The sequence below is a fragment of the Papio anubis genome, chromosome 7, assembly GCF_008728515.1.
Source record: "Papio anubis isolate 15944 chromosome 7, Panubis1.0, whole genome shotgun sequence".
In the NCBI taxonomy this organism is placed as follows: domain Eukaryota; kingdom Metazoa; phylum Chordata; class Mammalia; order Primates; family Cercopithecidae; genus Papio; species Papio anubis.
In genome coordinates, this window is record NC_044982.1 from 14142161 (window position 1) to 14157710 (window position 15550).

General features: G+C 47.3%; 1 protein-coding gene and 1 long non-coding RNA gene across 4 annotated transcripts in view; one reads left to right on the forward strand and one right to left on the reverse strand.

Moving 5' to 3' along the window:
- Nucleotides 1-15550, reverse strand: part of SLC24A4 (solute carrier family 24 member 4) — a 172798-nt gene that overhangs the window by 55509 nt on the left and 101739 nt on the right. For all 3 annotated transcript variants that reach the window (XM_009212151.4, XM_009212152.4, XM_003902180.5), the window contains exons 3-4: nt 6322-6398; nt 656-730 (exon numbers count right to left, since the gene is read on the reverse strand). In XM_009212151.4, the coding sequence (XP_009210415.1) occupies nt 656-730; nt 6322-6398 (152 nt within the window). The remainder of the gene's footprint in view (nt 1-655; nt 731-6321; nt 6399-15550) is intronic.
- The window catches only part of LOC110743822, a 31303-nt gene that overhangs the window by 10596 nt on the left and 5157 nt on the right, over nt 1-15550 (forward strand). The window lies entirely within an intron of this gene.

Below are 15550 nucleotides of genomic sequence, written 5' to 3' on the forward strand. Positions count from 1 at the left end.
AAACACACGGGAGATTTCACAGGGATGAAGGCTGGCAAAGCCCTGGGCACTGTGCACACAGGAGGTGCTGCAAACGGAAGTCGATTTCCTTCCTTGACTAGAAGCCAAGAGTAAGGTGGAGCAAAGAGATACACTAGGATCTTGTATGTGAGGAGAAATAAGGAAAGAAAGTAAAAAACTAACAAAATAATTGTGGGGGAAAACACCAGCATGCAAAGGTGAGGACGGAAGGGAAATTCCTGCCACTGCAGCTTGGCATCCCCCTGGCGGGGGGGTGGGGTGGGCCCACCTGGCACCTGCCAATTGCAGCTGGTGACAGGCAATGCTCCACTGCATCTGGCAGGCCTGCCTGTGCTTTGTACTTAGCCAGGTTGAACACACATGCCAACAGCCTGCTGTGGACCCAGTGGTTCTGGGTAGTGATCTCACACCGGGAGCGTTTTCTTCTGCCAAGTTCTGGGAGAGGCTGCCATCCACCAAGGCTAATTCGAGGGTTTCTGGTGAGGCGTCACCATGGGGCAGACACTAAGTGCTCGGTGTGACAGCCGTTACCACCAGCATGCTCCCCGCACCAGCCCTGGCCTTCTCGGCCTGGCATTTATGTACCACATGTCTTCAAGGCTTCACCAAGGTGTCCCAAGTCCCTTCCACGTACCTCACAGATCTTCTCTAGAGATGGAACGAAGAAGTCATCGCACACTATGGCCAAGGCATAGAACATATACAGAGCCTGCAAACGAGAGAGGAGACAGGCAGGGTCGTGAGGGCCCCTGCCGCAGCTGCAGAGGGCCCACCGCACCCCAAACCAGGCTGCCAGGGCAGAGGCCAGGCGGACAGAGCGGGGCACACAGGAAGACTCCAGCACCGTAGATTTCGTTCCCTCAATCCCCTTACTGGCAAATGGGGAAACTGAGACCCACAGAGGCGATAACATGCTGAGCAGCAGAGGGGACGAAAACTCAGGCCACTGGGGCTCCCTCCTCGTGTGATCTAATAAGAAAGTTGTATTTGCTCTCTGCCCTTGGTTTCTGGCACACAATTCCTGAAACCCATGGAACCTTGGGCATACTAGGAATGTCTTCTGCATGATAATGAGGTGACTGGTGACTGGGGGCATCTAGGTAGCTTCAGGATGGGGGCAGGTCACCAGAAAGACCAAGGCAGTATGAGCAGGTTGGGACTTTAAGCCCCAGCCCCCAACCTCCAGGGAGGAGAGAGAGGCTGGAGGTTGAACTGATCACCAGTGGCCAATGATGTAATCAGTCACGCCTATGTAATGAAGCCTCCATAGAAACCCAAAAAGACAGGGCTTAAGGAGTTTCCCTGATAGCTGAACACATGGAGGCTCCTGGAGGGTCGTATGCTCAGGGAGGGTGTGGAAGCGCTGCACCCCTTCCCCAATACCTCGCCCTACGCATCCCTTCATCCGTATCCTTTTTTGTTTGAGACGGGGTCTCTGCCACCCAGGCTGGAGTGCAGCAGTGCCATCTTGGCTCACTGAGGCCTCTACCTCATGGGCTCATCATCCTCCCACCTCAGCCTTCCAAGTAGCTGGGACTACAGGTGCGCACCATCACGGCCAGCTAATTCTATTTATTTATTTATTTTTTGGTAGAGATGGGGGTCTCACTATGTTTTCCAGGCTGCTTTTGACCTCTTGGACTCAAGTGCTCCTCTGACCTCAGCCTCCCAAAGTGCTGGGATTACAGGAGTGAGCCAAGGCACCCAGCCCTGTATCCTTGGTAATATCCTGTATAATAAATTGGTAAATGGAAGTCAAAGTGTTTGCCTGAATTCTGTGAGCCGCTCTAGCAAATTAATTGAGCGCAAGGAGGGGGTCATGGGAACCCTGATTTTGCAGGTTGTTCAGAAGCACAGGTAAAACAACTTGAGGGTTGCATCTGCTGTCTAAAGAAGAAGCAGTCTTGTGGGACTGAGCCCTTGGCGGGTGGGAGCTGCCACTGTCTCTAGGTACAGTGTCAGAACTGAATTGAGTTAGAGGACACCCAACTGGTGTCTGCTGAATTCTTGGCATGTGGGGAAAAAACCCACACGCATTTTGTTGTGTGTTTGTTGAAGCAGAAGGTGGTGAGCAAGTTTGAGAACAGGAAAAACAATTTTTTTCTACTCTCTCAAGCATCTCTTCTTAAAGCAGCAGCTCTCTCTCTCAGCACCAGAGTCTGCCCTCAACAGGCAAGATTTAACTCTAATGGCCAAAAAGGAAAGCACTCAGAACCACCATTTTAAGAATTTAAAATAATAATAACAATCCTGATTTGCACCCTTTATTTTTAGGGAAGGCACTAAAGTGACTGCCTATCCCCTGACAAAACAAATGGCAACTTGAGATCCAGCATTTCCTGGGATGCTACTTAATAATGTTGGCACCATTAAAACACACAGGCCATTGACATTTGGAAGTTCATGGAGCAAAGAACCCAGATTCTAAGGCTGGTTCTGGAACTGACTTGCCAAGTGACTTTGGATAAGAAACGTTTCTAGGTTTTGGTTTCAGCATCTGTCTCATGATGAAGTACGCACAGATCAGCAGTTTTAAAATGGTTTTATATCTGGAATCTCTCTCTGGCCCATCCCTCTGCTCAGCAGCCAGCACAGCTTCACTGAGCTCATCCTATGTGCCAGGAACTACCAAGGGGATCAGAGATACAGTGGTGAGGAAGCCAGGAAAACCCTCTCCCATACCTTACCTTAGTGGGGAACAAAGCAGCACACTGGCCAGTAAAATATCTACCAGGAAACAGCAGTGCAAAAGCCCTGAGGTAGGAGTGTGTTTGATAGCATTTGAGGAACAACAGATAGAATAGAGACAGTGGAAAATGGAGAATGTGAGGTTGGAGGGAGAGGCCAGGACCAGGACCCATGGAGAAGACATGGGTTTTGCTCTAAGCACTGGGGAAAGCCATTTCTTTCTTCAAAGAAAAAGTGTTCAGCTGGAAACCATCATTCTTAGCAAACTATCACAAGAACAGAAAACCAAACACCGCATGTTCTCACTCATAGGTGGGAACTGAACAACGAGATCACTTGGACTCAGGAAGGGGAACATCACACACCGGGGCCTATCATGGGGAGGGGGGAGGGGGGAGGGATTGCATTGGGAGTTATACCTGATGTAAATGACGAGTTGATGGGTGCAGCAGACTAACATGGCACAAGTATACATATGTAACAAACCTGCACGTTATGCACATGTACCCTACAACTTAAAGTATAATAATAATAAATAAATTAAAAAAAATAAAAAATAAAAAATAAAAAAAATAAAAAAATAAAAAAAAAAAAAAAGAAAAAGTGTTATGGATGTCCTGTTTGCAAAAGAGAAAGGCTGGGCTACTTCAGCTAAAACAGTGTGATACTCATCAATTTCACCATTCATTCATTGGGATTAAAAAAGTAGAAGATACATTAGCTGCATCCAGGGCATCTGAGGCATGTGTCTACTGGATTTGACTCATTGTCAACATTTTGGGGAAGAGGAGTAAAAAGAAACAAATAGCAGGGGTGTGGGTAAAGGGGAGAAGGCTGGTGGGGGAGACCCTGCTACAAAGCTTAGGATTCTGACTTGAATTCACTTACAGCAATCCCCACCAACATCACCTCCCGAGAGGCCAAAAGGCCCCTTTCTCTTCTGAGCCCTGAGAAACAATGAGGGGAGAAGATGAGCCAAGATAGAGCCCCGATTTCCATCTCTTGGGTCACGGAGCACTGCAGGCAAAACCAGCCCCTAAGCTAGGTCCTTTTTGTGCTCTAAAGAAGAGGTCAGCATTCATCTACCCATTCAAATCAAAAAAAGAAAAAACAAGAGGTCAGCAAACTTTTTCTGTAAAGGGTCAGATAGTAATATTTTAGGCTTTGCTGGCCAAATAGTCACTTCCACAACTATTCTGCTGTTGTGAAACAAGAACAAGCCATAGAATGGGTGTGGCAGTGTTCCAATAAAACTTTATTTATAAAAACCATTGGTGGTATGGGGGTGATTTTCTCATGCTGTTCTCGTGATAGTGAGTGAGTTCTCACGAGATCTGATGGTTTTGTAAGGCAGTTTTCCCTGCTCTTGCACGCTCTCTCTTCCCTGCCACCACGTAAAATGTGCCTCCTCCCCTTCCACCATAATTGTAAGTTTCCTGAGGCCTCCCCATCCCTGTGGAACTGTGAGTCAGTTAAACCTCTTCTCTTTATTTATTTATTTAAAAAAAAAAACAGTTGGTGAGCTGGATTTGGCTCTCCAGCCATAGCTTGGTAACCCCTCCTCTAAAGGGTTCCTGTGAAATTCACAAGGTGCACTCAGGTTCAGCAGAAACCTGAGGTTTTATTTCAGCTATGCCAAGACTTTCACGAGGCAGGACCACAGAACTATGGGACCAATTAGCCACATCCACAGTCCCTTAGTGAAAGGGGAGGGAGTGTAAAGCCAGAGAAACTAGAAAGATAATAACTTTATTATAGAAATAATAAACAGGTCTGTTGCTCAAAATGTGCCAATAGCCCTCATTCTAGTCTTCATTTTCATGAATGGCTTACCCTCTTAATTAAAACTTTACCCATTCATTATTTTCTGGTTGTTACTATCTATGTGGGAATTCCAGATTTCACTTTCTTAATGATCTCTTGCAAAGAATAATACTTGGTTGGGTTTAAATATACAAGCAGATGGTGCTGGATGGTCAGGGAAGCTGATCAGGAGGAAAATTTGCTGTGGTTGATCCAAAGCAGAGAAGCAAACCTTGACCAGCTACGTTTCTCCATACCACACAACAGAGTCAGCAAACCTTTTCTGTAAAGGGGCAGATAAAAAATATGTTTGACTTTGTGGGTCAGGTTGTCTCTGATGCATGTACTCAGCTCTGCCTCTGAAGTGCAAAAATAGCACTTATTATTATATTATAGAAGATAATATAGAAATGAATAGGAATGTCTGTGTTCCAATAAAACTTTATTTACAAAAACAGGCATTGAGCCAGACTTGGCAAGGGTTGTAGTTTGCCTACTCCAGCACAGAGAGTTACAAACTTGTAACTTAGGTGTGAACCCCTATTTCTTTTCCAATTACTACTAACCCCTCTTCCGCCATTTGTCATCAAGGTCCATCTGAATATAGAGGGAAGTTTGAGAAGTACACCAAAGTTTTAAACTACAGATGCTCCTAGACTTACAATGAGGTTATAGCTTGATAAGCCCATTTTAAGTTTAAAATACTTTAAATGGGCTGGGGGCAGTGGCTCACACCTGTTGTCCCAGCACTTTGGGAGGCCGAGGCAGGTGGATCACCCGAGATCAGTTCGAGGCCAGCCTGGCCAACATGGTTAAACCCCTTCTCTACTAAACATACAAAAATTAACTGGGTGTGGTGGCACATGCCTGTAATCCCAGCTACTTGGGAGACTGAGGCAGGAGAATCGTTTGAACCCAGGAGGCAGAGGTTGCAGTGAGCCAAGATCGCGCCACTGCACTCCAGCCTGGGCGACAGAGCAAGACTCCATCTCAAAAATAAATAAATAAATAAATAAATAAATAAATAAATAAATAAGTGGAAAATGCATTTAACCCAATTAACCTACTGAACATCATCGCTTAGCCTAGCCTACCTTAAACGTTCTCAGAATACTTAATTAGCCTACAGCTGGGCAAATTCATCTGGCAACACAGTACCCTGTAAAGTACTGGTTGCTTGTTTATGCTCATGCCCACGTGACTGACTGGGAGCTGCAACTGGTGCTACTGCCCAGCATGAGGAGAGAGTATCACTGGCCCAGAAAAAGATAAAACTTCAAAATTCACAGTATAGTTTCTTTATACTTCCAGAACAGTGATACTGAATATGTCTCACTTTTGCAACGTCGTAACACTGAAAAATAGTAAGTGGAACCATCCTAACTTGGGGACTGTCTGCATAGTGATGTAAAGGTACTAAAATTTAGGGGTCATCATGGGAATCAGGACAGCAAGCATTTGTAGGAGTTATCATGTGCCACACAACGCTGATGCCCTTGACCCGTATTCACTCATATTCATCCTCTGTAATAGGTACCATCATCCCTGTTTTACAAAAGCAGAAAATGGGGTACAGGAAAGACTTCCATTCCTGTATTGGCTCTGGGGCCACTAGCTGTGTGACACTGGGTAAGTCACCTAATACATTTAAGTCACCATTTCTTTGTGAGTGAAACGTGCCCAGTCTCCACTCTCCTCACTGGGCTGTTACAAGAATAACAGATCTCAGACATGCCACGGCTCTGCCCTGCTGTGCAGAGAGGCTTCACGTGCTAGAAGTTTTGTGACCACTCTGGGAGGACCACTTACACCAAGGATGTGCAGCAGGACGGCTCCGTGCTGTCGCTCCTTATTGGAGAACAGGTCTGCGGGGAACTCGTGAATTGCTGGAAGACAGGAAGAGATGGCAGTGTTAGTTATCTGTGGGCCTCCTGACAAACCTCACTTGACATCTGGGAGTTCATTAAAGAATGGCAGAGCCCACCTGGCTTTGGACTGATCAGCAAGAAGGTCAGCCATTTCTCAGTCCAGGGGCAGACCAGTGCTCTCAGGAAATAGTTGCTGGATACTGGATTATGCAAAGATATTCCAGCCCCTTAGAGTAGATCATGTTTTAGATATGTCTTGCATTTTAAAAAACAGTATGAAACACTTCACACATGTACGATGGCTAGAACCCAGAACAGATAGTAGTTAAGTGTTGACAGGGATATGGAGGTACTGGAATCTCAAACACTGCTGGTGGAAATGTAAAATGCTACAGCCTGGGAGACAGTCTAGCAGTCCCTCAAAAGATTAAGCATAGACCATATGACTCAGCAATTCCACTCGCAAGTATAGACCCAAGAGAAATGCAAGCATATGTCCACACTAAAACTTACACATCAATGTTCATAGCCATATTGCTGATAACAGCCAAGATGTAGAAAAAGTCCAAATCAAATGCTTGGGGTTTGAGCATCATTCCTGCACCCCCAGGCAGCTTTGACAACTCATCTGCTCAGTAATAGAGAAATAATCCCTTCTCACCTGCCACTGACACGTTCAAAATCATCAGTGGATAAGCACGCCCATGAATGGACGTATACATGAATGAATTCCATTGTCACAGATCCTGTTTAGGGCACTCCCAGATCTCCACCCACTCTCACCACACCAGCTTAACTGGAAGCTTCTGGAAGGCAGGGATCCACACTTCCCTGGTCACCATTGCACCCTCAGTACCTAGGCTAGGCCTGGCACACAGTAAGTTCTCAATCAACCTTAGCAATCGACTGAATAAACAAAGGTTAAAATATTAACAAAAATAACAATATGTATCATCTCATCTTATTAGAATACTTTTATTACCCTTGTAAACCCCTTAAATACCTGGAATGACACCTGGTTCATTGTGGGTGCTTGATAAATGCTTGTTAAATAAACTTCCAGGACAGAAATCCCTTCTCTGCAAATATAATTAGGCCCTAAGCTCTGAAAATGATGCTTTCTCCTTTATGTGGAAACTTTTCTGATTTTTAAGATCTGATTCTCCCGGCAAGCCACAGAAAACATCAGCTCCCCAGACGCCCAGAAAATGTTCCCACTTTGAAACAAGCAGCATTTAATGAAAAACAGATTCTTTCACTTCCCTCACATCTCTCTCTTTTTTCCTAATCAAACTTCTTTAATAGAGCTGCTGCTGTCGGTTCAAGGGCACGGACTGGTTTCAAGGTTTGTCAGCTCAGAGATGGAGAATTATATAGGCAGAGACTTGGCATTCTTGAGGCCAAGATCTTACTTCCAGGAGAAATGCAGCTGCTAGGATATTTCAATGCAGATCAATAGACATTTCTGCCATGAAAATTCGAGACATTTCCTGATTCTCCAAAGCAGGGTTTTGAGAGCTGATTGATTTATCCAATCCTGGGAATTAGAATAACATCTTTAAAAATTTTTGAAAAATGAGAAGTTTTTTTTTTTTTTTTTTTTTTTTTTTGAGACGGAGTCTCGCGCTGTGTCACCCAGGCTGGAGTGCAGTAGCGCGATTTCGGCTCACTCCAAGCTCCGCCTCCCAGGTTCACGCCATTCTCCTGCCTCAGCCTCCCAGTAGCTGGGACTACAGGTGCCCGCCACCACGCCCGGCTAGTTTTTTGTATTTTTAGTAGAGACAGGGTTTCACCATATTAGCCAGGATGGTCTCGATCTCCTGACCTCGTGATCCGCCCGCCTCGGCCTCCCAAAGTGCTGGGATTACAGGCTTGAGCCACCGCGCCCGGCCGAAAAATGAGAAGTTTTGAAAATTACAATAATGTCATGTCATCTTTCTGCTGCGGGGGACATATCACCTGGCCTCCAGCAGGGAGGGGAGTCTAAATGACTTTGCCCTTGGTAGGAACAGACTTCTACTCAGCCTCACACCCATGCGTATCCTGGAGGGCTGCGAAGGAGAATGAATGGCATCTATGGCTTTAATTTTGCCAGCAAAGACAGTGGTCACTGGCAGAGTTCCCGGCTGCCTGTGCCCCACCATCCTCTGTACTCATCCACATCTTCCTGGCACATCTTGAACCCACAAGGCAGGCACTAGGGCCATCAACGTTCCTGTTTTCAGATGAGGCTTAGAGAGGGAAGTAAGCAGCTCAAAGCACCCAGGCATCTATGCCAGCACTCACAGTGGGACCTGATGTTCCTCGTCCAAGGCTAAGCCCCACCTCTAACAATGAGACGGTCTGGCCGAGTGGAAATCACACCACACTGTCGACTGGAGTCCTAGCTTGACTACGCATGAGCTTGTGTGACCCTGGTCACATCATGAAACCTCTCTGACCCTCTATCTCTTCAGTGACAATCTGATGCTACTTCTACTTGTTCAGCCTCATGCTTTGCTTTGCACCCCTGTGTGCATGCTGGGGCGCTGTGGAGGAGAACAAATGACTTCTATGGTGATGAATCAGTCATCCTTATGTGTGGCATGCCCTGGTGGGGACATCAAAGGCTGCGAGCAGGCAGATATCCACCCCATCCTCCCCAGCTGTCTGCTGATAGCTGGGATCAGTCTGCTCCACAGTTCAGGATTAAAATCCTCTAGACACTGGCATGGTGAAGGGGGTGGGTATAGACCAGGACTCTGTGGCCTCCCACCCTTGTCACTGACAGCAACAACTTGGAACTGCAGACGTCCCACACAGCTGGTCCGTGCACTGTCTCTAGTAGCCGATAGACTTAGGTTTCAGGAAGTGCCTCTGCTCCTGATGACCTGTGGGACCTGGGCAAGTTGGCTAACACCTCGGGGGCTGTTTCCTCACCTAGGCATGCAGATCACAGCAGAAACTGGGCCGTAAGAAGTGATACTACTGAGCTCAGCCAGGCTGCCAGTCACTCAGCATCATTAACTTACAGAGTCATTCCTTGACATCCATTCTGTCCCGCCTCCACAGAACACACAGCCTTGGTGTATGAAAGCTAAACAGAAGACAAAGGCTTCTTGCAAAAAGAGAGAAAGAGCAAGAGAACAAGAAAGTAAGAGATGATTTGGGCCACACGAGAATCTGAAGCCTGGAGCAGTGTAATCCCAGGTTCCTGAGGAAGCCTTCCTTCTCCTCCCATGGGCTTCCTGGGATCAGGAGCCACTGGGCCACGTTCAAGGGCGTGATGCTTGCGTGTCTGAGGGGGCTGAACCTGCTCTGTCCGCTCAAATCCCCACCAGGGAGGAGGGAGGGATCAGCAGGGAACATACACATGGCTTTTGAGGTCACGCCTAAGCCTTTAAGCTGCAGAAATCTGGAGGTGGAGGGTGGAGGGAAGGGAGAGATATATCAGTAGGTGGAGCTGGGCTCAAGGAACCAGGGATGATCCCAGCACCCTGCTGCCCTGGGGTGAAGGGAAAGGGGAACAGGAGGGAAGGCAGCCGCTCCCCACTCCCCTTTGGACCTCGGTGCCCAGAAGTGGCTTCCATCACTCTTGGTCCTGGACACAGCCAGGTGTCCTCATGCCCCAGGCATCTGCCTCCCTCCTGTGCACCCATCCTCGACTGTGAGCAGGGCCCAGGGAAGCTGGAGGAGGTCCTTCCTGCTGGTTGCCTTCCTGAACATTGGAGGGGAAACTCCAAACTCCTTGGGGACAGAAGCACCTCCAATGCCCTCAGCACTCTACAATCCACCATTCGGAGGCCTCCAGGCACACCTGAGCTGTTTTCTTTACACACAAAAAGCTCCATGGGTGACACTCTGAATTAGTGTTGCCCGTTCCGGGACCCAAACTTTCATCAACATTGCTCCTGCTTCTCAAAATGGATAGATTTATTCAACAGCATGTGCAGAGTACCCGCTTGGTAGCCACTGGTCTGTCTAGGAATGGCTGGATGAGACCCTGACGGACCCTGAGCGCCCTCGGACATGGCAGCTCTTCCTCTCAAAGGGTGGCTCGACTTTCAGGGAAAGGCAAAGTTACTCAGAAGGTGGAAGGTTATTGAGGTGGGAAATGCCCTGATCCTGAAAGAATGTGAATTGATGCATGTTTCCTGAGCATTTACTTTGTGCCAGGCACTGGATTAGGCACGGAGCCTCATGGATGTGCCTGCTCTGTAGCACAAGTAAACAAACGACCGAGAGACAGTGAGAAGCTTGTTGCGATGGTGCGGGGTAGAGTAAGTCAGGAGTCACTGACCTGGGGGAGTTGTTAGGGAACGTGCAGCCAGCCCCAGGAGAGGGTGGTGCCCACATCAAGCCTTGAAGCCTGCTCGCAATCAATACTGAGAAACTCGTTATTCTCATTTTATTGAGAGGAAGTGGAGGCTCTGAGAGACTAAAGTCACCTACAGTCACACCAACACAGTCTGGCACAGATAAGAACCCAGCTTGGGAGCCCAACTAATACCAGGCTCTCTTTATTGGAGTATTTTACCCCCAACAGATGCATATCTCAGGATTAAGGTCTCCTCCATCCCAGGAGTAGGCCCTCTGTTCTTGGAAGCTCTAAGGGCCATGCCAAGAGGCCATGCTCTGAAACATACATTAGATTTTGTAGGTCAATTCTGCCTGCAGCCCAGAATTCACCCATACAGAGGTCTAGGCCATTATTAAATGGATCCAGAGAAAAACTGTCACTTATATTCCTTGATCTTGAAACATTTAATACAAGTGACTGCTTCCTATTTGTATATGAATGGACATATGTGTACATAAATGAACAGATCAATCTATTTATCTATCTTGCATACACTAAAATTCATTCTTCGTGGTGTGAAGTTCAATGGGTTTTGAGAAACGCCTACAGTTGTGTATCTACCACCATACATCAGACAGAAGAGTTCCATCACCCCTAAAATTCTCTTGTGCTGGCTTTTTGTAGTCACCCCTCCCCGCACCCCCACTCCTGGTTGTTTAAGCTTCCCAGTTTACCATGTTTTGTTATAGGAGCCTGAATGGACTGAGACACATGGGAAATGGAATAATCAAATCCAATCACGTCTTGTGCAGAAATAAGGAAGTGGACGCGATTGCCAGGACAGCCTCTCGACACTTAGGTCTCTGTAACCTCCACTGCCAGTGGACACACACCCCTATCTGGTGCGCCATACCACTGACATTCCCTTTTCCCCATTTGCCTTTTCCAGAGCACCATATGGATGGAATCATGTAATATGCAGCCTTCTTAGTCTGGCTTCTTTCACTTAACAAAATGGTTTAAGATTCGTCCATATTGTTGGGTGATCCCACCTTTTGGGAACTTTCTTGCTTAGCTTCCTTGGCCTCACCTCTCCTCACTCACCTCAGTCTCCGCTAGAGGGTCCCCTGCCCCCGAGGTCTCCTGAACGCTGGTGGTCTTGGGGCTTCACCCTGGGCCCTCTTCTGCCCATGTGACCATTCCCTGCCTTTGACTTTTTAATCTCCACATCCAGCTCCCAAATTTCAATCTTTCCTGAGCTCAAAACCTAACATGCCCAGCAGACAACAGGACATCACTCCTCGGCCATCCTATAAACACCTTCAACTTGGCCTCAGTGCGTGGCCTCCCATCCATCCGAGTCTGCATAAAACAAATCCTGCCGTTGTCCTTGATACCGCCTCCTTCCGCATATGTTGTGATAGGTAGACAGGCCAATAGGCACTCAATGTCCTTTTCTATTTCCTTTCATGAACCTTCCCCGCAGGGACCCTAGATATGGGTGCACAGGCTGTGCTACAGGATCACACAGCCCAGTCCTACTTCCTGTTCTGAGAAGCCTAGCTCCCTTGCAGCTAGGGTTCAGGGTGTGAAGTAGGTTCTGCCAACCTAGAGGACTCAGAGGGCAGAAAAGAGGCAGTGCGTTCTTCCTGCTGCCACTTCCACTGGCAACCAAGGTTACAGAGACCTAAGCATCAACAGGCTGTCCTGGCAATGATGTCCTTATTCCTGCACAGGAAGTTACTGAACACTAGATCGTTTCGTTTCCCACTTGTCTCAGTTCATTCAGACTCTGCTATAACAAAATATCATAAACTGGGGTAGCTTAAAAACAACAGAAATTTATTTATCACAGTTCTGGAGGCTGCAGGGTCCAAGATGAAGGCACTGGCAGATTCGGTGTCTGGTGAGGGCCAGTGTCCTGGTTCATACGTGGTGCCTTCTCTCTGCATCCTCACATGGTGGAAGGGACCAGGTAGCTCTCTGCGGTCTCTTTTATAAGGACACTAAGCCCAACCATGAAGACTCCACCCCCATGACCCAGTCACCTCCAAAGTCCCCGCCTCCTAATACATCACCTTGGAAATTAGGTTTCCACGTAATGCTGGGGACATACAAACATGCAGACTGTAGCACTGCTCCTTCAGCCTTCCCTGTAATTTTGTAAGCATCTCATTCCCTGAATTAAATTCCTTCCTGTTGAAAATATTAAACGTGGCTTCTATTTCCTGCAGGGAACACTCACCGATACACCCACGTCCTTTTCAGCCAATTCTGCACAAGCCCTGGCAATCCTACCCTGATCTGCTCTTGAGTCCCTCTGCCCCCATCCTCTCTTGCTGGACCACTGCACTGTCCCCCTAACCGGTGCCCCCAGGTCCTCTCTCAATCTGCTCCTTCCTGTTTTCCACAGGGCAGCCAGACAAGCTTTTCAACAAGCACTTAGGATAAATGTCAAAGACTGCATTTTGGCCTTCCAGGCCCTGCACCGTCTGGCCCTGCCAACCCTTCCAGCCTCACTCATGCCACCTTCCCCGTGGTGTCCACTCTACTCCGGCCACACTGGTCATGCCTGTGCTGCCAGGTCCTGGCACAAACCTGGCACAAAGTAGGTGTTCATGAAACGCCTATGGAGTGAATGTACATCGGGCCCCTCCCTTCTGACAGAAACTCAGGAGCCCCGAGTGTGACCTCTGCCCGGATGGCTCCCCAGGAGACGGTGTACTGGCCCTGCCTCCTCAGCCCCTGTCTTCCCAAACTGCTTCTTGGATGCTGCACACCTAGTCTTACCAGGCAGATCATTTTTGACAGAGATGTGCTTTCTGTGAGCCGCTCGTTTTTCTTAAACCTTTCAATTAGTCAATTCTCTTTAGGGAATGTAAACTGTGAATTGAATTTTTTTTAAAGGAAAAAAAAAAAAAACTGCCTTAAAACATGCCACTCTCTCTTTGCTTTCTACCCTTGTTAAAAATAACCCCACCTTCTAAGCCTTGACGTTTATTCTGAAACGATGAAAACCAGACTGGAAAGCTGGGATGTAATTTAAATAGCCTCGAATTTTTATTGTTTCAACTTATATAAGGTATATGTTTTAGAAACCATCCCAGTGCCAGAAACCAAAAGGAAAAAAATTGTGATTTTCCCCCCAATTGTACAGTTTAAAATAACTTTGCTAAAAATTTTATGCCTTTCATGGGCAACCATTGGAACATCTAAGATTTTCTACCATCACCCTCGTATCCCAAACAGGAGTAAAAATAATTAGATTAAGTCACTGACTTAACTAGCATGAGAAGGAGTTTAAAATCCTATCTTTCTTTCCGTACCTTCCAAAAGAGATTCAGTGCCATGAAAAAGGAAATATGCCTGGAAGACTCAGCAACAGGAATGTTCTTTCCAGGAGCAACCACTATAGAATTTCTACAGCTGGATAAGGGTCCGGGTACTATGTGGTTCAGCTGTTCTCCACCCAGGAAGGGAAGTGGACTTGTTAATGTCACACGGCAATGTTTCCTAAGGTGGTTTTCAAAAGAGCCTGGTACTTCTCCCCGTCTCTCTTGCTTCCTCCCTCACCACGTGATCTCCGCACACGCTGGCTCCTCTTCACCTTCCACCATGAGTGGAAGCAGCCTGAGGCCTCATCAGATGCAAATACCTACTCTTGAACTTTTCCAGACATCAGAATCATGAGCCAAATAAACCTTCTTTATTGATTACCCAGCCTCAGGTGTTCCTTTATAGTAACACTAAGCAGACTGAGTTAGGGCCCAACTCTTAGGACATCATCCTTGTCAACCCCACCCCTCTCCCTGCCCTGATGCTGAAGATCCTGTCCCACCCCACTGAGAGTCACTCAACCCCCTATTTTTATTGATTGATTGATTGACTGATTGATTGATTGATTGAAACAGGGTCTCACACTGTCACCCAGGCTGGAGTGCAGTGGTGCAATCACAGCCCACTGCAGCCTCAACCTCCCAGGCTCAGGTGATCCCCCATATCACATCTTCCCAAGCAGCTAGGACTACAGGTTTGCCCAGGTGACTTTTGTATTTTTTTGGTAGAGACTGGGTATCACTATATTTCCCAAACTGATCTTGAACTCCTGGGCTCAAGTGATCTGCCTGCCTCAGCCTCCCAAAGGTGCTGGGATTACAGGTGTGAGCCACTGCATACAGGTGTAACCCCCCATTTTAAAGAGGAGAACCCTGAAATCCGATGAGGTCAGATGCTTTGTTCAGCATCACAGTTAGTTAACAACAGAATTGCCAGAGCCTGAATTAATACAAACAGATAATGGCTGGTCCATACAGGACAACAGGACTCTGACCCACAGCTCCAAAGCAACTAGCCTGGGATGTCAGACCACAGCCTCTGCAGCAATTGGCCCAAAATGGTCATGTTTTGCCAGTGACAACCACCTTCTCTACTGTTTTCTCCTGCTTCCAACTCAAGACCAACCAGAGAAAAACAAATAGGCTCCCTGTCCCTCCAATAGTTCATGTCCACCGGAATCTTTAGCATTGACCTTATTTGGAAATAAGACGTATTAGTCAGCAGGGGCTGTCATAACAAAATACCACAGCCTAGACATCATCAACAATGGAAATTTGCTTTCTCCCAGCTCTGGAGGCTGGAAGATCAAAGTGCCTGCGGGGTTGGTTTCTGGTGAAGATTCTCTTCCTAGCTTGTAGACAGCCACCTTCTCCCCGTGTCCTCACACGGCCTCTTCTCTGCACACACGCTGCTGGTGTCTCTTCCTCCTCTTATGAGAACATCAATTGCTATAGTCTGATGTTTGCTTCCTCCAGATCTCACGTTCAAATGTGATCCCCAGTGTGGGAGGTAGTGCCTCATAGGAGGTGTTCGGGTCATGGGGACAGGTCCCTCA